We start from the raw sequence: 26,504 nt of genomic DNA on the forward strand, positions 1-26,504 counted from the left end.
AATCTAAACCCAACTTGACCCAAAATAGAACCCAAACCCCAAGCTTTAAACCTCAAAGCCCACATTAAAAGCATTCAAATTGAAGGCGGTCTAGATAACCTGACTTTCCGGACCCTCTTCTACCCACAATCACTTTCCCAATAAAAACTCGAAGGACTAAGAGGAGACTGTGCAACTATCAACTCTGAACCGGCACCAACTTCGGGCATCGGGCCTAGGGGCCCAGCCTAAGGTATCATCTTCTTTATTTTTCCTTTGTTTCATTGATCACATATGTTAGCTTTCCTCTATTTTCAAACCCTACATAAATTATCTCTCCCCACCCCCCCACTAAATACTCGAAAATTCTTTCAAACTCTAAGGCTAAGGTCTTGTGACCCACTTTCACCTAAATTGTAATTTAACATAACCCATTTTGCTCTCTGCTCCTTTGACGAGTTTACACCTGAAACCAAGGTGGGGAGTGCATTCCTTGCTCGCATTTTCGAGTATAAACAGTTACTTACTTGAGAAACTCAAATTTGGGGCCTATATCAAGAGTTCGAGTTTATTTGCACCTTTATGCCTACTCTTGCTTTTTTGAATAATGGCTTTTGAATTTAAGAAATATTGTTCCTAGGTTTTGATTTTGGGGATTTTGTAGAGGAATTTCAGAAGAATCTAGGCTTAGGGTCTCTAGCATAGGGTTTTTCCTAGATCTAGGATTTCTAGAACCTAAGAGAATATTCTACGGTCTTCTAGAAATTTTTCCTAATTTTCTGGGGGCTTTAGGATTTTTCCTATTTTTCTAAGTAGTTTTGGATGAATTTTTTAGTTATTTTCTAATGGGGATCAAGGGGGTTATATAGGCTTGGGTTCTAGGGATTTCTCCCTAATTCCTGGGATTTTATGCATTAAAACACGTCCAAGAACGACTTAGGTCACCCTAGAAGGTTCTATAAAATTATGGGATTTTCTTGACAAAAATACAACTGAAAATGTATGCGACTCACCCCATATTGTGCAAGACTAAACTATTATTTTTCAGATGTGGTTAGCATGCGCCAAGCCCGCACACGGACAAATGCAGGCTTAGCAATGAATATATTTTTTAAATATAATTTGATCCTAATTTTTAGAGCATATATAATTTTTAACATGGAGATCATGAATATGAATAAATAAATAAACTTTGAAAACTAAAAATAATAATTATATTAAAAAAAAGCATTTGGACCCTTAGTTAAATTGTTTTGAGATGGACTACCTATTTGCATCCATCTTTAAGATGGATGCTATATACCTCTAGACCTCATATTGTACAAATGCGATCCAACCCGCATGAAACAATTGTTCTTATTTTTCTGAATAATTTTGCCTAGGCCATAACATTCAAACTGTAAATTGAATTCTAACGATTCTTGGACCATTGAAAATCTTGTGACCTCCTCTATAATTTGGAACTAAATTAGGTGAAATTTGAGTGACCTTTGAGGGACCTATAAGGCTAGGACTTCAAAGTCTCTATTTTAGGTTTCTAGGCATTAGTTTGGTGTTTGGATTAGTTTTCTATGTTCATAAGGCTTGGGAGTGTCTAAGATGACTATTTGAGGGTATTAGGATATTTTTTGGGTGATTTTAAGAGAATTCTAATATATCTTGATTCATTATAGTTCACTATGCTAAATATGGTCCTTAAAACTCAGAACGAAGGCTTTTGAAAATCCTATTAACCAGAATTTCTTTAAGGGGGCGGAAGTTGTCTACAGGGGCCATGCCTAGAAAATACAAATCGGGGGGTATCTTTAATTTTCTTTTTTTATTTTTGATATCAATCACTAAGTTTAAAAGGTTACATCCCAAAATTCGGAGTCTTAAATATACGTCTAGAGAGAATTTTATTCGAGGGAATGGGTGGCCGACGTGAGGGCATATAATCAATCTTTTGGCTTTTTTGTGACATTCTCTTGGTTCCAACTGTCAAATTTGAAAACAAAAGGAGCACTGTGTTTTTCAAATTTGAGAGGAAACGTAAAGTTCCAAAATTTGAGAAAAATATCATATGAAAGAAACTTGCAAACCTACAACGACCAGAGAAAGATGGTTAGCCACCAACTCGCGAACATGTCGACAAACCAACGACCCCCTAATCTTTATTGGGTGTGGTTTGTATAGAGCCTAGGCCTTAAACGATCAAATTAGAGCCTAACTTCAAATAATATCAAGATATGTGGTTTCAATACTGAAAATTTTTGTAATAGCTTTAAAATATATTTTCATCTTTATTTATAAAGTTTAAAGCTTCAAAAATAGTGTAGATCGACATATCTATGAAAACTTAAAATCTTGAAAATTGACGGTCCAAAAATGTGTTACAAAATACTCTATTTCCAAAACTTGGTAGGGACTTGTCTTCCTCATTGAATTACTCAAAAAAAAAAAAAAAAAGGAAGAAAGAAGAAAAAAAGAAAGAAGAAGAAGTGTGCTTGCTTCCATATTGATAAAGTGGATCTACATACTTACCCCAGGTTTCTATAAGGTTGTAACCTTAAACAATCCGATTAAGGTGCACCTTAAAATTTTATCACAATATGTAATTTTGTTATAAAACATTCTTAGTATTATCTTAAAATCCATTTTCAGACTTAATTAAAAAATTTTAAATTCCCAAAATGGTAAAAATCAAGTAGATCTATAAACATATGAAAATATTGAAAATGGACGGCTTAGATAATGTGTTGCAAGATACACTATTTTTGAGATTCAAAAACTTTTTTTTTTTCATATTCATAGATGTAGATGTTGAGATGATTGATTAGATGCCTTTTTCAACATTAAAACAATATTTCCAATAGATTTTTGAGGTGCATGTACATTTTAAGGTTGCAACCTTATATAAACTTTTCCCAAAACAAAGTACGAACTGAAAAAAACGTGGACCTATATTTTTTATCCTCACAAGATTTAATGGAAACTTACATTTTGGCGTTGTTGCGATAGTAACGTCGATGATTTTTTATTGATATCACCGAATAGATATTTTCTCCTTTTAAATTTATTTAGTGCGGTGATTTCATGCAACTATTTTATAATAATATAATTAAAAATACCTTAAAAAACCCATGTCAAAAAAACTGGTTTGACCCAAAATTTTTAGCGTTCACTTAATTCACAATTATGAACAATATCAACAAAATAAAATTTGCAAACACATAAGCAAAATAGACAAGAAATTAACCTACTCCTTTTCGTAGGTTTAGTATACGCTTAGGGGGAGAAACATGGGTTTTGGGTGAGGGAGGTCAAGGGGTTGAACCCTTGGTTTTTCTTTAAACGACACCGATATGGTTGTTTTTCTTGTGACAAAAAAAAAAAAAAAAAAAAAAATCAAAAACAAAAACAAAAACAAAACCCAAAACCAAAGCCAAAATGGATCAGATTTATCTCATACAAATTCTAATGGAGAATAGAATCTTGTGAGATTTATTATGCTCCTAGGGCATTTTGGATGTACTCTTTATCATGATCCACTATTTGAATAAAAATAAACTTATTGGTGGCTTTACATGTTTATTTAGTAAATTGGTGAAAATAAAGTGTTTTAACATAAATAATTCAAAATCTTAAAAATAATTAAATAATAAACTTGAATTATATATAATTTGAGGTACATACCAACAGGCAAACTAAAAAATATTGTTTAGAGTACATTGGCTTTAGACAAGATGGTCTCTAAAGTTAATTATCATGCATGGTTTTTAGGAGGGAAAAGTGTCGGAAAATAATTTTAAAAATAAAAAATTCGATTGAAAATGATAAAGAGAGAAAAATATATATGAAAATTTTTTTTTGTTATAAAGCTTGTAGATAACTAGAAAGATAGGCAATGGCTCTGAGATTTTTCTCAGTGTCCTGTAATGGGTGAATGAGCCCTGTTTTGTAAACATTAGAGCTTATATTCTTGCCACATATAGCAGGTTTTGCATCAAATAGTCTAGATTTATCTATCCTTATATCAATAGCAAAGCCTTTTTTTTTTTTTTTATGTTTCTCTCTCTTACCCCAAAGAAAAATGACTCGTGTAATGTGATCGCTAGAATATCATTAATGGGTGATTAAGAAAAAGAAAGAAATAAAACGAAATTTACCATCAATGGTATCCAAAAGATTTGAATGCAATGAGGTCATTATAGCATGTATATAATATAATTAAATTAAATTCAATACATTTAAAAATAGAAGGTAAGAGAGAGACCACCAACACTATGGTGGTCATGAAGCCTTAGTAGTCATACTCCAACAAAGTGTTACGTGAATCAGCCAGCTCTTATTATTCATGTGCAAGCTTCCTATAAAATATATCTCAAATATGCATTTTTTATCTAACATTTTAGAGTTCAATAATCTCAACCATGTCAATGATTTAAATTTAAAGTTTTTCTGTGTCAAAAAATATGAAAGCTCTTTTTTGAATTCTTTTCTTCACTTTCCATTTTAACTTTTAGTGGATGTAACATAATTTTGTAGGTTTTATGAAAACAAAATAAAGCCTCACCTCTAATCCCCGTCCATAAAGTACTTTCCTAGGCTTTATAAAAACAAAATAAAGCCTCACCTCCAATCCTCGTCCATCAAGTACTTTCGGCGATGGAAATTTCTATGAAGGCTATAGAATCAATTTCCAACACCGACAAAAAATTTTAAAACTCAAAAAATAGTACAGATCTTGCAGACTTGTAAATACTTATCTTGAAGGCAAAATGAACAATCTAGATAATTTGTTATAATATACATTATTTTTAGAGCTTGAAATCTGTTTTCACAACCTTAATGTTCAAGTCGATTTTTCCAATGCTTGACTTATAATTCCCAATGAGTTATGAGGTGAGGATTTACTATAGGGTTGCCGCCCTATCAAATTGTTTTGTATGTAGAAATGAGTTCACTCTTAAGAGTCTATTATTGAGATGGATTTTAGGAAAAAGTTTATATAGAAGGCTCTAAACAATCAAATTAGACCCCACCTCAAAAATTCCACTAGAAGGGGTTGTTTTGATGCTCAAATATCCTCAAATTGATCATCTTAGACATTAAGATGCATGAACATGAGAAAAAATGGATTTCAAGTTTTGAAAATAGTGCATCTTGTAATGTAATTTTGGACCGCCAATTTTCAAGATTTTCAAATTTTCATAGATTTACTCAATCTACAATATTTTTAAAGCTTTAAATTTTATAATTAAAGATAAAAATATATTTTAAGGCTATCACAAAGATTTTCAATATTGAAACCACATTTCTCGACACTATGTGAATGCGCACTTTACTTTGAGTATTTAGAGCTCTATACAAACCGCACACTTAATTTTATTTTATTTTATTTAAAAGACCACGTATGTCCTCCGTGCGATCTCGGCCGAAATATTGTCCGAAAAAAAGCTTCCTTTTTTTAATTCCAGTATATTTTCACTCCGCTCCGCTAAAATCCACTCCGAAATTTCAAGAAAAGAAAGTACGCTGACGTTCTCCGATTTTTCAAATAGACTCGGCAATTGTGAAAAGGACGACTTTTTAGTTTCATCTCATTTGATTAGAACCAGTCTTAGAATCCCCAGATCTGCTTCAGTTGAAAGCGACACTCGCCAAGCTCTATTGAGGCTACAAAAACTATCAGGGTTTAAACCCTAAAGTCATAATCTTTTTCTGCTCAAAATTTCAAAAAATGGCGGCTGTTAATCGAAAGATTTCAGCTGCCTCTGCTAGGTCTCACACCAGGAAAGCGAGGCAATCAAGTGGCTTTCGATTACCTTCAGGTTAATTCCACTTTTTTTGCCCTTACTTTCCGTTTAATGGAAAATTAACTGCTAAAAAAGATTTTCTCCTCTGCTGATAGTTATTGTAAATGGTTTTGAAGAATTGGGTTTTTGTTTCTCTTGTTTTCTTTCCATTTATGGATTGGTTCTGGATGGTTTTCATGTAAATTTTTTATTTTTTGGAAAAAGTATGAATATGGGGATTAGTCTTGGTTCTTTGTGCTTATGTTTGAGCTGCAAATCTTTTGCATTTTTTTGGTGATGGGTATTGATGCAAGAGTATTATTTGTTCTCAGGATTGTTTAGAAAAATAGGACTGGTTCTTTTTGTGGGTTTTGTGGCTTGGGCATATCAGGCTAGCCAGCCTCCACCCCATTTGATCTATGGTTCTACAAATGGTCCTCCTGTTACTGCAACTAGAATCAAACTAAGTGATGGGAGGTACTTAGCTTACAAAGAGAGTGGTGTGCCTAGAGAGAAGGCCAAGTATAAGTTTGTTATGGTTCATGGCTTTGATGGTTCAAGAAATATTCAATTGCCCGCTTCGCCGGTGAGAAGAATCTCTCTCTCTCTCTCTCTCTCTCTCTCTCTCTCTCTCTCTCTCTTTCTCTCTCTCTCTCTCTCACACAAGTCTGCTGATTCATGGCGTCTAATTTATGTTTCTCCTAAGAAATAAAGTTTGTGAATGAAAATTCATTTATTTCAATATAAAACGTTCCTGCTATGCTCAAATTTTTTTACACAAATTAGCCATCTCTGGATCATGTAACTCGGATTTTATGGTATTTTGTGGTAGTTAATAAATCCATCGGATGCAGTTCCAGTAATTTATCCCTTTATGTTTGTATTTCAATATAGTATGTAGTCCATAGTCAATGGAATTATGATGGACTGTTTTGACTTCTGTAATATAAGGTTTGACTGAACTTTTTAGCGAACTATTTATCTGTGTTGTTGATTTTGTGTTTTGAATTATTATATAGCATGTAAAATGTTCAAAAAAGTGCAGGTGGGTGCCTAGGGGTTTTGGGGGCCTAGGTGCCTAGGCGGCCGGGCACCCCGGAACAGGGATGGGTAGGGATTATTCACATAATAATTAAGATGAAAGTTAATGTAATTATTATTTATTAATTAATATCTATAAGATTTGGTTTTGGATATCAAATATTCGCATAATATCAATTTCTTCCAAAGTTTATAACTAATCACAAAATAATAAGTCCAAATTGATAAATGTTCCATCTACAAATATGTAAAAATATAAAAAGGTAAAACGAATCTAATAGGATATCAAAACATTACACATTGTACAAAATAAGAACCAATTATTTATAAAGAATTTGATATAGGACGAATTTCATCGTCCAAACGAGTTAATAATCAACTAATCACAACAAATCAATCTTTCCACTACAAACACATAAATTTATCATAAAAGGGAAAAAAGGCAAAAAAAAATCAAATGATTCAAAACATAATACGTTATAGCAAAAAAAAGTCAAAACCCTTATTTGAATATCATAATGGAATAATGCTCTAAAAATATCAAAATGAAAACGATGTCGGCCCAAACCTCGTCTATTCTATCGCCAAAGGTCCTCACTATCGGCCACTAAAAGCTCCGAAAACTACCACGAAGCATTGCCTTTCATTTCGGAAGAAATTGAAAAAATCGAAAATTTATCGGTCTTTCAATAAATCACAAAATAGAGGTTTTTTGGGAGTTTTTCTCTCTCTAGATGGCACGGATTTGGTTTTGGGGGTTTAGAATGTCCCCCAAAACCCGGAAAATTACTATTTTGACTGTAGCCGAGGGCATTTTTTGCCCCTTGGCAACCTGCATCGAGGTGGCGTGTAGGCGGCCGCCTTGAGTGTAGTGCTTAACCAGCGCCTTGCCCGCCTAGGCGATCGCCTAGACTCAAGCTGCCTAGGTGCCCCACCTAGGTTCCACCTAGGCGTTTTAGGTGTTTGGCCACCTATATACGTATGTATGTATATTAAAATTGAAATTAAAGTGAATTTTATGATGTTCTTACTGTGTGATTTCAAGTGAGGTGCTATTGTTTGATCATGTCATTTTCTTGATCATGATATTATAGGTTAGGACTGAATCTTGTAGAATCTTGTTTTATTCTTTTTTTTATCTCTCTTTTGTGCTTTCAAGCATATATGTGGAATCTAGAATAATGTTTTGCGTTAATCACCATTGCTTTTTCTCTCCTAAAATCTTTATGCATAGACTTGCCTTAACTCAAAATCACCTTCATGCTTTGCTCCTCTTTTTACAGCCTTTATTGATTTCAACTTGAATGTTTGATATTATCTTAGTTGATGCCATCGACAGTTTTGTGCATTGTGCTTTTAAAATGTTGCTTTAACATTCTTCTTCCTTTCTTTTTATACTTTGTTTTTCTTGAGGTGTTTGCAATATTTTTTGGTTTTCTCTGTTGATATGCATGACACAAAATGGATTCATGGGCGGGTGTATTGCAGGAGCTTGTACAAGAATTAGGGGTTTATTTTGTGGCTTATGATAGAGCCGGGTATGGACAGAGCGATCCCAACCCTAATCGTTTTCTCAAATCTGAGGCTAATGACATTCAAGAACTTGCTGACCAGTTGGAACTTGGCTCGCAGTTCTATGTACTTGGCACATCAATGGGTAGCCACTCTGTTTGGGCTTGCCTCAAGTATATACCTCAAAGGTAAACGCCTTTTCTGATATTATTTGTGTCTATGTGCCTTTTCTTTATCTCCTCTTTTTGCAGCCTTATATATCTAAATTTTGTTCATTTTCTTCATTGGAGACCAATCTCACGGTGAAATTTTTGAAGCATTTGCAGGATAGCAGGTGCTGCTTTAGTTGTTCCAGTTATCAACTACTGGTGGCCTAGTCTCCCTTCAAATCTATCAAATGAAGCTTATTATCAGCAACTCGTTCGGGATCAATGGATGGGTAGAATTGCACATCATGCTCCCCGCCTACTTTACCTTTGGTTGACTCAAAAGTGGTTCCCCTCATCGTCTGTGATGGAGAAAAATCCTATAATTTTCAGCGAGAAAGACAAGGAGTTATTATCCAAGTTCATAGAACTCAAGAGGAAATTTCCGGTATCAGCTCTCTTCAATTCGCCTTTATTTTCAGATTGATTGGCAATTGTTTTTTCATCAGTGAATGGGGAAAAGAAACTATAGCTGCAGCAAATGAGTGCCCTATGTTTCATGTGCTGGATGCCTGACTAAAATTTATTATTTTTCTTGGGTGATAAACTAAGAAAAATCTTTTATCCTTTTCTATATTTTAGCAAACTTCGAACTCAGTTCAGGACTTTGCTTAATCGAAATTTAACTTGGTACATGAACTAAGCATGATTTGGCCAATTCTTACACTCTTAAGAAAATATGCTATTATACAAGAGAATGGAACCATATAATCTCGCCACATGAGCTCTAAGTCATGCCTTGCCGTCCCTTGCAACTGCATGTCCTCCGCCATCCTCACCATCTCCCATCCTCCCTCCACCCCCTTCATTCCAGTCATCCCCAAGGAAAGAATCCTATCTTGTCGTTCCCTTCTCTCTATGATTCTTATTCCCATCTCATCCATACCAAGAAAACCTCCTTTCGCCCCTCACCCCTTGTCTCCTGTGCTTCTCATCCCAATCCCTAGCTACCTCCTTCTTCTGGGTATCATCATTCTTTCCGCCTGCCCCCCCATCCACCCCCCCACTCCAGACTCATAACAACTTTACCCATATCCTCCAAGCTAAATAACCTGCAACTTCATCTGTCCCTGTGATCCCCCAGCCTTAGGTTCATCCTCCAAATCCCTCTCCCCCTCTCTCTGCTCCCTTCTCCATTCCTGTGGGAGGAAGTCAAGCCACTTTCTTGGAGCAGGCATTGAGATTTTTGCTTATTGGTAGGTTCCAGCCTCCCTATAATGATGCCAAATTTATGCAAAGATGGGCAGCTGAAACTTGGGATTTTTCTGCTATCTCCTACTGGAAACTTTCATCTGGGGACTTCCTTTTCTCCTTCCCCTCAGATGAAAAGATGCTCGAAGTCCTTAGGAGCCAGAATGCATCTTTTCATGGTGCAACCCTTTCCCTCACTCGCTGGAACAAGTCGATGGGGGCAGCAATTCTGCAAAAGTTACGCTTGCTAGCCTCTTACCTTCCTCTCCATGCATGGACTATTGATCCATTCCAGCGAATTGGGGATGCCTGCGGAAAGTTTATCTCTGTGGATTGGAAGTCTACTAGTGTTCTCCCTCTTGGCTCCATTTAGCTTCTGGTGGAATCTCTTATTCCAGGCTAGATTCCCCAGACCCTCTGGTTGGAGATTGATGGGTTGTTTACAGCATCCCAATCTCATGGTCCTGTGCCTCGCCTCCCTTGCACCGCCATGTTTGAGACCATATGCCCTCTGCATATGGAGCACAGTCCAAAGTGATCAGGATGCCCTCCTCCCTTGATCATGAATGGACTATAGTGACCAGGAAGCCAACCCCCCCCCCCCCCCCCTAGTGAGCACCGTCCTTCTCATCATCGGAGGGCTCTTAGAGACCCTTCCCAAGAGTCTTTCTTCCTGCAAAGAAATGTGGTCCCGCCGGCTCATCCCTTGTGTCTAGCTGAGAAGGAGCTAGGGAGCGTAATTAGACTGTCCATCCCTCAGGGGGGATCGTCGCCGTCAACGCAGCCTACCTTATCTGGCGTTGTTCCTGGAGGCCCGACACGTATCCCACTCGTACCTAGTTCTCCTCGTTCCTTGCATCTTCTCTCGGCCCTTCTTGCATCGACCCTTGTGTCCCCCTCTTGCCAGGTGTCGACCCATTGCTCTGCCTTCCCTTTACCCTATCCCTCGCTTTCTCCATCGAGTTCGCCGCCTGTCTCGTAGAATTTTCATTATTCCCTACCGACCCCTGCACCCTCCCATCGTTCTCCTGCTCACCTTTCGCCAAGTGGTGAGCATCTTATGCTTCATCAGTGCTCTCACCTAGTCATCGATGGTGCGACTCCCATTTTTGGTTCCCACTGCTCCTGTCCCACAGTCGTTCGGTTTCTAAACTCCACCCTTTGCAACGGCTCTCCATCCTCAACCCCTCCTCTAGCCACCATAATGTTCTCCGGCCTGGCAAAACTGGTTTCTAAACCTCCTCTGAAGCCTAAAAAGTCGAAATCTCTAGTTGCTTGCCCGGGGAGTAAACGCTCGAATCTCAACAACGCAGTTACGTCGTCCCTCTCGACCTCATTTGTTCCTATGCCTAATCTCCCCTCTTCGATAATCCCTCTGTAGAATCTTTTTGTGCCTTCTTCCAACCTGCCTCCCTCATCTCTGCTACCTGTAGCCTCTTGGCCCCAATCTTCGCCCTCCCACTATTCTCTCCCTCTTTTAGCGGCTTCTGAAATTCTGAATTCAATCTCTCCTCCCAACCCCAATCTCCCGTCCCAATTTCTCTCACACATTTCTCTCCCCTCTACCCCCTTTCGCCCTCTCCCCATCCTTTTTCTAGAGCCCCTTTACCCCTAGCCGTCCTTTCCCCATCTTCCAAGAGCAGATCGTCTATTGTTTCTAGGTGCAACGTTTGACCCTCTACTCTGTCTATCTCATCCATCCCCGCTTCTTCTTCTGGATCAGCAACCCCTGGCAGTGCTCTTTCGGATTCAGTGGCCTCCGTTGACTCCTCTTTTGTCGATGGTTTGTACCGTGCCCAAGGCAATCCCCATGAAGTTTCAAAGGTGAGGGGATTCAAATTTAACGGCCCCAGGAAGGTGCCTGAAGACATCATCGACGCAGACACTAAGTCTCTCAGCAAGAAGAAAGGAAACAAGGGAGCTGTCCAATCTCCTCTCTTTTGGAATCAACGACCACTCTGGTAAGTTTTCAGTTCCATCCCTCTCGTCGACAATAGATTTGGTTTCCTCGGCGAGACATGCAACCACACACTGCTCAAGGCATACCGACCTGCCCCTAGGTCCCCAATGAAGATAATTATGTGGAACATCAGTGGCTTGGGCCACGCTCAGAAATGAAGGTCTATGCGAGATCTTTGTGCTAAATTCTCACCCTCCCTCTTAGCCCTTATAGAGACCAAACTCGCTACTACTAACCTCCGTACTATAGGAACAGTTGGGGGTTTAGACCTTGTAGATGGATAGCTTTAGGAGGTAATGGTGCTTCAAGGGGCATCTGACTTCTATAGGACCCCATCCTCAACAATTTGAGAGATTCATCCATAGGCCTTTTTTCGACAACTATTTTCTTCTCAAGACTTTTCGATGGGATGCAATGGAAGTGTACTGTGGTCTAGGGTCCCAATTCTGAAGGACTGAGACTGGCTTTCTAGGCAGAATTGAATTCCCTTGTGTCAAGAGCCCGTGCCACTTGGTGCCTGGGGGCGGGGGAGGGATTTTAATATAACCAGGTGGTCTCATGATCGCAACTCAAACCAAACTCTCTCTCCAACTATGGTGCAATTCTCTGATTTTGTATTCCAGTGTCGATCAATATCCCTTTGGAGGGTGCCCAGTTCACCTGGTCCAACCACTCCCTTAACCCAATCCTCTTTAAACTTAATAGGTTTTTCATTTCTTTAGAATGGGACCTCACCTTCTCGAAAACCTAGTCCTCTGTGTTATACCCAAACCTACCTCTGATCACCATCCTATCATCCTTGATACTGAAGCTGTGGACCAGGGGCCTATGCCTTTTAGGTTCGAGTCTTGATGGGTAGAGGAACCAAATTTCAATCAATTGGTGACAAATTCCTGGAATTCCTTCCAACCTAGGGTTCACGGGTGGCAGGGTTCTGGATCAAGAGAAAGCTTCAGTTGCTGAAAGTAGTTCTAAAATCTTGGAAGTCCCAACATCTAAGAGATTTTCGCGAGCAAAAATCATCGCTGCTCCAGGTATTAAATGATTTGGACGTGGTGGAGGAGTCAAGGCCTCTGCTATTGTCTGAATTTGAGTCTCGAGCCAAAACTAAGTTCGACTACCGGTCCACCTTTCGTAAAGAAGAGATGTATTGGTCCTAGAGAGCCAACGTTAGATGGCTGAAGTTGGGTGATCAAAATACTGGCTATTTCCACAAGATGGCGAACTGTAAAAGATGGGAGAATTCGATCACCCATCTCAAAATTGGGGATTCGGTCATTGATCATCCCACCCTTATCGAGCAAGCTGCTATTGCCTTTTTCTCGAACCTCTTCACCTCTTCTTCTAGTCCTAGACCTATTCAAGGTTTCAAAAAACGCTATGCGGCCCCAAGGAGGCCTGCCTAGCCCCTAGTGCCCAGCTCCTAGGCGGGTGCCCAGACCCTCGAGCGCCCCGTAGTTTTTTTCACTTTGGGGGTTTTCATATATTCAGGGTTTTTTTTATTTTCACTCTGGGGTTAAAAATATACCCCATAACGTTTTTATACAACCTTGGGGGTCAAAATGACCCCCTTTGCCCTTTTGGGCGATTTTAAAAAACGGAAAAGGCCTTACGGCCCTGGGCGCCCACCCTGGTACATCCGCCCGTGTAGGGCCACCTGGGTCTAGGTGTGCGGATTTTTGGTCCAGGCCGCCTAGGCGCCAGGCGGACCGTTTTTTAAAACATTGGACCTATTATGCACGACCTAGCCTTTCTCACCTTGATGCCGGAGGAAGAGAGTTGGCTAGAAAGGCCTTTTCCGAAGAGGAAATCATCCAGGCTTCTGAAGACTTAAGTGGTGACCGAGGCCCGGGCCCCGATGGGTATCCTATGGCCTTCTTCAAAACATTTTGGGGGGTCATTCGTTTAGATATCATTGACTTCTTTGCTGAAGTCCATGCTCATGGGCTAATATGCAAAGCTACAAATGCCACCTTCATAGCTCTAATTCCAAAAACCGAAGGGACAAATGAAGGACTTTCGGCCTATAAGTTTGGTCAACAGCTCTTTCAAACTTTTATCCAAAGTTCTGGCTTCTAGTTTAGAAGTTGTCTTACCCTCAGTCAGTTCCCCAACCCAAGGAGCCTTTGTGAAGGATCGTCAGATCTTGGATGGGGCTCTCATTGCCAATGAAAGCATTCATTCGCGGTCCTTAACTAAAATGTCGGGGTTCTTATGACCATGTGAATTGGTTAATCCTTGATGAAACTCTTTGACGGATGACATTCGAGTGTAAGTGGAGGAGCTGGATCTGTGGTTGGATCCAACCCTGTTTTTTCAATCATCATAAATGGCTCGCCTATGGTTTTCTTCCCTGCTAGTGGAGGCCTTCGTCAAGGTGACCTGCTGTTACCATTCCTGTTTGCTATAGTGGCTGAGGTCTTTAGTAGCTCAATATCAATACTTTAGCAAGCTGGCCTCTAGAGTGGGTTTCGCTCTAGCAACCATGGTCCTTTAGTATCCCATTTGCAGTATGCGGATGACACCCTCATTTTCCATGACTCCTCTGTATCCCCTGTGGATACTCTTTGGGTATTCCTTAAGTGCTTCGAGATGTTTATTAGGTTCAAGGTCAACCTGGGCAAAATCTAAAATGACTGACCCATCGATGGTCCTGTTTCTCTCCAACAGATGGGGTTGTTCTGTAGAGCAATCACCGCCCCCTTACCTTGAATTTCCACTTTGCCTTGGCTTGCCTCGACTAAATCAATGGAATCATATTCTCGATAAGTTTGATAGGAGGTTTGTGGGTTGGAAAGCGAGATTCTTATCCAAGGTGGGAAAACTCGCTCCTATCAAAGCAACTCTTGCTAATACTCCGGTGTTCCAGATTTCTCTTTCTCACATCCTGGCCTTGGTGGCTAATAGATTGGAGCACTCTATGAGGAATTTTTTCTGGTTGGGAGAGCATGGACATAAGTTTCATCTCATCTCATCAGATAAACTGTGTCTTCCAAAATCCCAAAGGGGGTTTGGGTATTTGGAGCCTCAGAAATCACAATAGGGGGCCCTCTTGGACAAATGGTGGTGGAGGTTCGCAACCCAACCCGGCCACCTCTGGACAGAGGTCATAAGACACAAATACTGTTTGTGGATTAGCCATTGGACCCCAGAATGCAAAACCAGTGGCCAGTCCTCGGTGGCCAAAAATTTCAGTTTGACAGGAGCCCTCAGAACTTGGAAGCCTCTCTTTAGGAGATCTATCTTCGACCATGAGCTAGCAGATCTTAGCTCTTTGGCTGAGAGAATCCACTCGGTCTTCCTACCTCTCTTTGGGGAGAACAGGATTATTTGACCCCCTCAGCCTCGGGTTCATTCTTGGTAGCATCCTTCTGTAGCACCCTGAATGCTCTCTCCATGCCTTCGGGTCCCATTCCTGTTATAGCAACCAAGGCATGGAACCCTTTTACTCCACCTAGAATTCAGGTGTTCTGCTGGATTGTGTTGCATGAAAGATTATTGACCATGGATCAGCTCCATAGAAGAGGCGTGTAACTCCCAAATAGGTGCAACCTGTCTATGCTGGATGAGGAGTCAAATGCTCATCTTCTACTCCACTGCGACTTCTCTCGAGCAGTGTGGAGGTCCACTCTGAGTTTGTTCGACTGGTTATGGGTAATGCCGTCTAACATTCCTCATTTGTTTCAAGCCTTTCTCTCTACACCATGGCCCAAGGCAAGCAGACTTCTTTGGAAAGCTGCGCTCTTAGCCACCATTTGGGTATTGTGGTGTGAAAGAAACCATAGGATCTTCAGGGGGCGTGAGATCATCGGTTGACCAGTTGGCAGAAAAAGTAAGAAACCTGGTGGCTTTCTGGGCCTCCAATCACTCTCTTTTCAAGTTTTCTTCTTTCACAGATTTTCACAGCAATTGGTCCAACTTATTGCTCCTTGCCAACGATAGAACCTCGAGAGCCTCTTTGTGGAGACCACCAGAATTGGGAGCTGTGAAGCTAAAATTTGATGGTTGCTCTCTTGGCAAACCCTGGATCCTCTGGAATTAAGGGGGCTTTATGGTTCTAGTGACGGTAGTACCCTGCTGTCATACTCGTGGCCTATTGGAATTGCAGACTCCACTCTTGCGGAGGCCCTTGCCCTTTTGGAGGGCCTGGCCTTTGCCCTTGTCATCATGGCCTTGGCATCTTGACAACATTTTTGAGGAGCTTCTTCATTTAGCAAGCAACTACAGGATTTCCTGACACCATGCCTACAGAGAAGCCAATTCAAAAGCCGATTGTTTGGCAAAAGAAGGGGCCTCATTGTACTCTCGGACAGTTAGGCTTCTGTGCCAACTGTCTGTCTTATGCCTCCCCCTCTAGCGGCTGGTTCTTGCCTTGTATTTTTGGGACCCTTCCAGGCTTGTATTGTGTGACCACTTTGGTCACCACCCTTTTGTATATTTTACCACTAAGTAATGCAATTATAGTGAATTTCTTTCAAAAAAAAGAAAATAGGCTATTGATTGATCCCAGTGGCTCTTAGATTATTTGTTTGATTAGTGAGCATGGAATTTCTTAAAGAATATGTGTGAGGTTATTGTAATAAATCACTTTTTGGTAGGAGTAATGCGCTCCAATGATAAGTTGAGAATAGCTATGGTAAAAACTAGTTCAAGACCTCAAGGATGATTCTTCTAGTCTTTTTTAAAGAATAAACAGAAGCCCAAGCTGTCATATTGTCATTTGTACAATTCTTTGTGCAACATTTCCTACTCCAAAAGAAAGGCAGCTGGTTCATGGGTGGGTATGCCAATAACCCCATACTTGAGATCGAAATAATTGATAATTATCTACTAAAATATCCATTTGGGTCAAGAATGTCAAAAGTCTACAAATCTTGGCAGTGAAGATATGGAGAATTACTGTTCATGAAGATAGTTACTATCCTTATTCCTATGGCAAAGAATACTCCCTTCCAATAAAGTCTCATATCTGAAGCTTAATTTTGATCAGAGTTTCATTTGGAAACATGGGCCTTTGACTGTGGTAGGGGACTCCATTCACAAGAGTTGTTTGGTGAATATGGCTTTCCCTAATTCTTGGAGACCTGTAGATGTGAGGGAGATACATGAGAATCCTTGCTTACCAGATATCTCGTTCCTATATGTTCTTACTGAAGCCAATGGAGATGCAACCTTCCTAGCTCAAGGTTTCAATGTAAGGATTGATGTTCTATAGTAATTCCCGTGTGGCTTGACTTATTCATCTGTACTTCTGCTATTTCTTGAACAATCAATAAAAATTAAAACTAACATATATATGTAAACATATGAAGGATGACATCGTCTCCTCTGTCATATAAATGTCATGGACATCATTGTTTTGAACTTCCTCTTTTACGATGAGTATTTCCCATGTGCTCCAACACATGAACCATCACATTGTCTTCTATGCTTTTCCTATATTGATAAATCATAGTCATCTTTAATTAAATCACTGGAGTTGTTTCCTCTCTATTCCTTCTTCATTCCGATGTTTGGGTCAAGTCTTTACGTGCATTAACTATTTTTCATGTTTGGTAATTGGGATTATGTTTCTCTTGTATTACCATTTTGTTGGGTCTGTTTCTTTATACTTTGTTAATGACTTGTCACTTTCGAATTCCTTAGCCTTTGGCTGAAATTTTTCCTAATGCGTCATTAATATTTGTTTTAGTCATGAATTTTACAATTTTAGGTGTGTTATCTATTGCACACCCTTTTTGAAATTGATAAATCTTTGCATACTGCATGTTGTATTGTTTCCCTAGACTGTCTTATTTGCATCTTTGTATTGTCTTTGCTTCAACTCACTGGACTAAAATTGTTCCACTACCTCTCCCTTATTTCTATATATGTCATCCCTACAATTTCCACACCACTACAATTGCCACATTCATTTGTTCAACTTGCCCAATCTTTATTTTCCAATACATGATCTTCAATGAGATTAGCTCTTCTTACCCTCTAGCACACTAGCTCCCTGCATATCCTTGGGATATAATCGCCCCTTCAAGGACCACCAGTGCTGGTTATCTTACTCTTATTGTCTTAATTCCTGACATAATCTTCGATGAGAAAAGTCTTGAGTTCTCCTTTTTCTTTATTGAAATCTTCTGCCATGTTGGAAGCGCTTTCATCATTTGTCGGCGGTTTTCTCGATTAAATCTGCCACGTCATCCATCTTCCAAACCATATGGAGGAGAGTATAGCCATTTTTTACTTTTAGATATATGACTACCAATGGTGTGATACTTAATGAAAGGATCTCATTGGCACCATCTGAGCATGTGTTGTTTAGTTAGATTTATTGTTCTATTAATGAAGAGAAATATTTCTTAGGGAAACTGAGATTTGGAGACCCAAATTAGAAGATTGAAAATCAAATATGGTGAATGTTTATTATTGCGAAGTATAGCTCATATATTGCAAACATGGTCGAGAGTATTTATTAGATCAGCATATAGTTGGATCTCTTCTAGTCATATACTTATAGGTTCCAGCTAAATCACTAACTCCCTAGCTAATTAGGAGGTAACCATATGAAACACCTTCTCTTGCTCTCAGATTTGTCTATGTGCTTTGTATTGTGTTGTATCATCCATTGCATAAATGTAGCTTAACAACACTCACACAGGCATGCACATACAGAGATAGATATATGTTTTTTGAACCTACACAGATATGTTCTATACATTTTATTACGGTTACTTTCAGGTGCTAGTGTATATCATTATTTTTAATAACTGCATTGCTTCTGTTAATTTTGTTGGCCTTTTAATGGTGTATCGGCAGTGGTGCTCAATTTTTAATGCCTAACATTTCTCTTGCCTTTTCTCTTTCTTATTCTTTCTGTTTGTCTTTGGGGGCAAACTGTCAGGAGGAAAAACCGAGTCAAAATGATTTCGAGTCTCTGCACCGTGACGTAATGGTGGGTTTTGGGAAGTGGGAATTTGATCCTTTGGAGATCAAAGAGAACCCACTTTCTAAAGGCACCGTTCATATATGGCAAGGTGAAGAAGATAGGCTTGTGCCTTACAAGTTACAGCGCTACATCGCTGAAAAGCTTCCTTGGATTCGATATCATGAGATAGCCGAAGCTGGACACCTGCTGTTATTTACACAAGGCATGAGCGATGCTATGCTCAAGGCGCTTCTTCTTGCAGAGGAGCTGTCAAATTTATCTAGCTAGTCCTCTCTCTCTCTCTCATATGAGTGTTTTGGCTGTTATTCTTGTTCGTGGCCAATCTTCTCAGACACCTGATATGAGTGCTGCTCCAATTTTGGACAGCGATTGTGTTTTCATTCTAATGTTGTCTTTAACTTATTTTCCCCATATTTATGTCGAAGGATTCTTAATGTTATGAATGCATTATCAGCTCGTTCAAGCTCTCTGCTCAAGTAAAACATGACTAGTGAAAAGTCATAGGTAGCAAGTTGGGGAATGATAATATATCGGCAAATCATAACCTTACTCAAATTAGTTTTATTCCAAAAAGTTGGAGGCTAAAAATTGAGTTAGAAATACAAAAAAATAAGGTAAGATAAAAAATTATGAATATTTCAGATTTGGTTAAACAAACAGAGTGAAAAAATCGGATATATAAATATCATATGATATATGATATAGAATTATGATTTGCAGTTATTATATAAATAGTTTAAAGCTTTTGAACAATAATTTTATGTCTTTACCTAGTATCACTAAAGTAGTACGTGACAAATTTTGTCAAAACTATCAATAAATCTAGTAACAATGCCTACTTTTTTTTGTCAAGACAAAACATCTAATGGGAGCATATGGTAAAGCAATGACGACAATACTAAACAGAAGAACTACACTAGTAAACAACGAGACCTATAACCCAAGGTATATGATTGCAGTTAACTAAAACAAAACACAAATACCCAATTATATAGACCTATAACCCAAGGTATATGATTGCAGTTAACTAAAACAAAACATAAATACTCAATTATATAAAGTAGTGGACCATCCAAAATGTTATGTTGTACGCAAAAAAAATAAAAGATAAAAAAATGAAATTAATTGAACTTCTCTATGAACAAAAAAAAGTAACAAAATGCTTAAGCAAATCCAAAAATTCAAATCTCACATTAACTCCTACCTGCTTAAATATTTACTGTTACTTAATTTCTCTGTTGCTCTTTATAATAATGCAAGAAAAATATTTTTCATTGGGCTATTCTTTTTCTAACTCTACCTATTATTTTAAGATATACGATTGTTTTGATATCTTACTTTTTTGGGGAATAAATTTCCTATAATTTTTTGTATTTTTTTTCTAAAGGAATTTATTGGTGAAACTTTTGATGGAGTTTTTTGTTAAATCAAGATTCTTAATTTACTTGCACTTTTAACGTACTTATCTCTAAATCAAAATTCAATAATATTAAGCAAATGAAGAAATAAAATTATAGCGAAGAAGTTCGTTTGAAAATGTTTTCTGAAAAAAAAAAAAAAATATAAATTTATATCGGTTCTATTAAAAATAATAATTTTTTAATATCTTTTGAAAAACTTGGAGTTCTTAACAGCATTCCAAAACTCAGTTTTTTTTTTTTTTTTTTTTTAAAATCATGTTTTAAATGGAGACTTGCTACCTATGGTGAAAACACGCTAACAATGAATAAATTCTTAGCGTCTCTCTCTGTCTAAAGAGCCAACATTTTAAAAATTGATAAACTAGACTGAAACCAACCGGTTGAGATCGAGAATCATTAGTGCCAGTTCTGTTGAACCAGCAAGTTCCCTCCGAAAACCAGCTAGCTCTGTCAGAGAATCACCTAACTAAATATCCTAAATATCAAGAACTAGCCAGTTCCCTTAAAAAACCAACCAGTTCTGTTTGAGAATCGCCTAACTAAATATGAGAATCACCTAACTAAAATAATTAAATATGAAAATCAAACCAACCAATTCTGTCTGAGAATCACCCAACTAAATATGAGAATCGCCTAACTAAATATAACTAAATCTGAGAATCACCTAACTAAATATCAGAAACCAACCAATTCCCTCCCAACTAAATTTAACTAAATATGATAATCGCTTAAGTAAATATCAGGAACCAGCCAGTTCCCTCCGAAAACCAACCAGTTCTGTATGGGCTCATTTGGGTCATTGGATTCAGATTTCCAAGCGTCCCTTTTCCTAGAAAGTTGGCCCAATCATGTTTGGTTCGCTTAGAATTGACTTTTCCGTTGGAATTGAGTTTTATGTGGGATTCTTGAATACTCATTTTAAACCTAGGTTTTGGAAATCTCAATTCCACCAAAATAGGTTGAATTGACATTTCATAGAAATTATCCATCTTGTTGTTGAAGAACATCAAAAATTGTAAAATTTTAGAGAAAAACTGTATCAAATTTTAAAGAGAGAAAACATTAAAATTTTAGAGAGGGAAACTATATCAAATTTTAAAGAGAGGAAGTATACAAATTTTTTTAGAGAGAAAATATACAAAAAAATTTAGTGAGAGAAACTATCTCAAATTTTTAGAGAGAGAAACTATCTCAAATTTATGGTTTTAGAGAGACCGTATTAAAATTTCAGAGAGAAACTATCTCAAGTCTTAAAGTTTAGAGCGATAAAGTATCTTAAAATTTTAGAGAGACAAACTACATTAAATTTTACAGAGTGGAACTACTTAAAAAATTTAGAGAGAAATATCTCAAAACATTTAGAGAGAGAAATGATCTCAAATTTAAGTTTTAGAGAGAGCATATTAAAATTTTAGAGAGTGCATATTAAAATTTTAGAGAGAGAAAATATCTTAAAACTTTAGAGAGAGAAACTATATCAAATTTTAGATAGAGAAAGTACTTGAAATACTTAGAGAGAGAAACTATTTTAAAAACATAGATAGAGAAACTATCTCAAATTTTAAGATTTAAATAGAGAAACTACTTGAAACTTGTAAAGAGAAACTATCTCAAATTTTAAGTTTTAGAGAGAGAAAATATTTTAAAACTTTAGAGAGAGAAACTATATCAAGTTTTAGATAGAGAAAGTACCTAAAATTTTTAGAGAGAGAAACTATTTGAAAATTTTAGATGGAAAAATTATTTCAAATTTTTAGTTTTAGAGAGAGAAACTATATTAAAATTTTAGACAGAGAAACTACCTTAAAATTTTAGAGAGAAACTACCTGAAAATTTTAAAAAGAGAAACTATCTCAAAATTTGGTTTTAGAAAGAGCATCTTAAAATTTTAGAGAGAGTAATTATATCAAATTTTAGAGTGAGAATGTACCTAAAATTTCTTACATAGAGAAAGTATCTTAAATGTTTAGAAAGAAACTATCTCAATTTTAAGGTTTAGATAGAAAGTATCTTAAAATTTTAGAGAGAGAAACTATATCATATTTTAGAGAGAGAAAAACTACCTGAAATTGTTTAAAAAGAGAAACTATCTAAAATTGTTTAGCGAAAGAAACTATCTCAAAATTTTTATAGAGAGAAACCATCTCAAATTTAAGTTTTAGAGAAAAAAAGTATCTCAAAATTTTAGAGAGAGAAACTTTATCAAATTTTAGAAAGAGAAAGTATATAACTCTTTCACTCATCCATGTTTGATAGAGCGTGTGTGGTAAATGTTAAGCAATGCCGGCCTAGAGCAAAAATTATAGGGTAGAAGCCGTATCAATGACTTGTTATCTTATCAACCGATCACCTTCGGTAATATTGGGAAGAAAAATTCCTAATAAGGTATGGTATGGAACTCCAAGTGACTACTCCGATTTAAAGAATTTTGGTTATGATGCATATGCACTTATTCCAAGTTGCCAAAGGAACAAGTTGGATCCAAGGTCAAAGAAGTGCATCTTTGTGGGTTATATCAAGGATGTAAAGGGGTACCGGTTATGGGATCCAAGTACTCGAAAAATAATCAATAGTCATGATGTGCATTTTAATGAATCCAAAGTATTGGCAAAAGAGATATTGATGAAGGACAATGGTCAAAAAATGCAACAAGAGAGCTAAGAATTTGAAAGCAACCTTCAAATACTTCCACCAAGTGCAACCCACCGATCATAGTGAAGAGTATGAAGGACTACGTAGTCAAGATGAAGAACCACATGGCCATCATGATGAAGTTGTGTCTTTGATATATCGACGTTCTATTAGAGAAACTTGTGTACTCAGGTGGCATAAAGATTATATGGATCCAAATACTTTACATGCTTTGATAGCCGAAAATAAAGAGCCAACATCATTTCGTAAAATCATTGATAGCAATGGTACCGAGCATTGGAAAAGAACTATAGAATAAGAGATATTGGCCCTTCCAAAAAACATTTGGAATTTAGTGGAGTTACCAAAAAGTAGAAAGGTCATTGATTGTAAATGGGTGTTCAAGATAAAGAAGGGGTTCGACGGCAAGCTCTAAAAATATAGGGCAAGATTGGTGGCAAAAGGTTTTTCACAAAAACAAGGCATTGACTTTGATGAAATTTTTGCACCGGTTGTCAAGTTGGTCTCAATTCACTTGGTGCTTCGGTTAGTTGTTATGCATGATTTAGAGCTTGAGCAAATGGATGTGAAGGAAGATTTTTTGCATGGAGAACTTGAAGAGGAAGTATACATGCAACAACCAGAAGGCTTCATAGAGAAGGGCAAAGGACTTGTGTATAAATTGAAGAAGTCTTTATATGGGCTCAAGCAAGCATCAAGACAAGAGTATATAACGTTTGATAAGTTTATGACGAACCTTGGGTACACAAGAAGTAAGTATGACCTTTGCATCTATTTAAAGTTCTTTGATGATGAATGGTACATACTTGATTTTAGTTTTGGGTGTCGTTTCTATAAAGTTGCAACCTTAAACAATCCAATTAAGACGCACCTTAAAATTTTATCGTAACATGTAATTTTATTATAAAAAATTCTTAATATTATCTTAAAATTTATTTTCATAGTTAATTAAAAAATCTTAAATTTAAAAAATAGTTAAAATAAAATAGATCTATAAACATATGAAAATCTTTAAAATGGATGGTCTAGATAATGTGTTGCAAGATGCACTATTTCGGGACTCAAAAACTCTTTTCTTTCATATTCATATATCTCGATGCCGAGATGATCAAGTAGACGGTTTTTTCAACATTAAAACAACATTTTCGATAGATTTTTGAGGTGCATCTATGATTCTACATTTTAAGGTTGCAACCTTATATGAACTTTTCCCTTTAGTTTTATATGTGGATGACATGCTTTTGGTGTGCAAAGATAATGCAAAAATTGATAAACTCAAGACTTCTTTGAGCAAAAGATTTGAGATGAAGGATCTAAGGGCGGCAAGGCAAATCCTTGGGATTGAAATTGAAAGGAATAGATAAAATGAAACTTTTTCATTATCTCAAAAGGGTTACATAGAAAGGGTATTTGAAAATTTTGGCATGAACGATGCAAAGCTGGTGAAGACACCCGTAGCACCTCACTTCAAATTGTCTTCAATGCAAAGTCCGAAGACGGAAGAAGAAAGAAGAAGCATGGCTACGGTTCTTTATACAAATGTGATTGGAAGTTTAATGTTTGCCATAGTATGTACAAGATTGGATATCACACATGCGGTTAGTGTTCTACGTTGGTTTATGGCAAACCCCGAAAATGTTCATTAGGGAGCAATAGAATGGGTGATTCGGTGCTTAAGAGGTATAACTAGTTATACAATCACATTTGGCAAGGGCTCAATTCCAATACAAGGTTTTGTGGATGTAAATTTTGCCGGTGATCTTGATAGACGTAGGTCGACTACCGCATTTGTTTTTCGATTTGCAAATGAACCAGTTAGTTGGATGTCAAGGCTCCAAGACAAGATAGCAATGTCAACTACTGAAGTCGAGTACGTAGCGGCAACAGAGGCATCAAAAGAAGTTGTGTGGCTTCAAGGATTAATGAGTGAGATGGTCATTGTATGCAAGCACATGGAACTATTTTGTGATAATATAAGTGTTATCCATTTGGCCAAAGACCCGGTTCACCACAAGAGGTCAAGGCACATATTTGTTCAATATCATTATATCTGACAAATTGTTGAAGATGGAAAAGTTCGATTGGTCAAGATCAAGATCGAAGACAACCTTGCGGATATGCTTACGAAGCCAATCCAAGTAGAGAAGTTAGAATTGAGTCTAATCTAACTTCTCTAGGTTTCAAAAAAGGAAAGAAGTTAAGGGTTGGCAAGACAATGATGTGATTTTGCATCAAGGTGGAGATTGTTGGGATGTGATGCAAACAATCACACCCTATGGTATTCTCCCTCTTGTTAAATGGTATTTTTGTCACTAAAATAAGCCTTTTTAGTGGAGGGTTTTTTTAGAGAGAAAAACATGGGTGAGTGAGGGAGTTATTATAAAGAGAAAAAGGAAATTTGGCGTTTTGCAACAAAATCCTAGCACCACCATTTGAGGCTCATCTTGAGCCTTTTTTGTCGGCATTTCTTCACAGCATCGGTGAATCGAAAAAAGGAGTCGATTGTAGGTGGTTTAGTGGTTGGAAGTTCTTTTGTTTGAGCTTTCTTTGAGATTATATGAGATAACTCTTCCTCTTTATAGTGAATACATATTTGCCGTCTGGCCATTGGACGTAGCCCATCTTAAGTGACCACATATATGTGCTTTGAAGATTTTCTATACTGTTTATTTTATTGTTTTTATATTTTTTCCAATTATATTGCAATTGTTATTGCATTTTGGGCATGTTATTTTAGTGTTGAATGATTGTGGTGTAGTGCTTACTACATCTAGTGGGATATGATTTGAAATATCCCGATTCGCTCAAAAGGGGTGATTGGGCTATCCTGAGTTTACGACACCCTCATGCCCCTATTGAGAAGCCCCAAATACCTCTGCTTCCTTAATGAGCTTCACCATATTTATAGCAATGCGATTCTAACTTCTATGAAGTGGGACTAAATTTCCATTTGCTTTGTAGGGTATACTATGAGACCATGTACCATTGCAACAAGGAGATCACAATTATCTGAAACCATCTGATGTAAAATCTGATAGCTTGGTCCCTAGTCAATGAAATAAATGTAGCCACTTAATTTCATATATGATGGTCAAGATTAATTGTGAACTCCATGTACCAAAAACAATTAATCTCATTAGATACTTTTCCCTTTTTTTTCTTCATAAGATAAAAGGAAAATCGTTTCATGGGGCTAGACTACATTTCTACAATGTGCGTTCCCAAGGTAGAGAATCCACCATAAAGATTAACACAAATAGGTGATCCATCTTAAAACAATTGAAAGTAACGGTCCAAATGTTTTCTTAATAGAATTCTTATTTCTAATTTTCAAAGTTTATTTATTTATTCACATTCATGATCTCCATGTTAGAGATTGCATGCGTTTAAAATTAAATCCAAAAACCATCTCAAAAATAGATTTTTAAGAGTTGACTCATTTCTACATGGACTCATAGAAACCATGTCCTCATATAAAATGCCTTTTTACCACATATGAAATGTGAAAAATAGCACAAATCAATGTATGTTAATTCATTATTTGAAAAGATTTGAAAAACCCAAAAAGATCATTAAAGAGATTAATTCTTCCCATAAAAAGCCCAATATCTCTATTGCATCTCAACTTTTGCATCGTTTCCACCTGGTGCAAATGATATTGCATCGTTTCCACCTGGTGCAAATGATAATGATGATGATAATAATAATAATAATAATAATAATAATAATAATAATAATAATAATAATAATAATAATAATAATAATAATAATAATAATAATAATAATAATAATAATAATAATAATAATAATAATAATAATAATAAT

The 26,504-nt window shown here is 37.1% G+C and overlaps 1 protein-coding gene across 1 annotated transcript; it reads left to right on the top strand.

Moving 5' to 3' along the window:
• The first annotated feature begins 5,578 nt into the window (after nucleotides 1-5,578).
• LOC18426920 (uncharacterized) lies at nucleotides 5,579-19,073 on the top strand. The gene is made up of 5 exons (XM_006835983.4): nucleotides 5,579-5,792; nucleotides 6,089-6,342; nucleotides 8,286-8,497; nucleotides 8,636-8,903; nucleotides 18,562-19,073. The coding sequence occupies exons 1-5, from the start codon at nucleotides 5,702-5,704 to the stop codon at nucleotides 18,871-18,873; spliced, it is 1,137 nt and encodes a 378-aa protein (XP_006836046.2). The 5' UTR covers nucleotides 5,579-5,701; the 3' UTR covers nucleotides 18,874-19,073.
• The last annotated feature ends 7,431 nt before the right edge of the window (nucleotides 19,074-26,504 follow it).

The sequence above is a fragment of the Amborella trichopoda genome, chromosome 11 (genome assembly GCF_054954075.1).
Source record: "Amborella trichopoda isolate Santa Cruz 75 chromosome 11, AtrichopodaSantaCruz75HAP2 v2.0, whole genome shotgun sequence".
Classification (NCBI taxonomy): domain Eukaryota; kingdom Viridiplantae; phylum Streptophyta; class Magnoliopsida; order Amborellales; family Amborellaceae; genus Amborella; species Amborella trichopoda.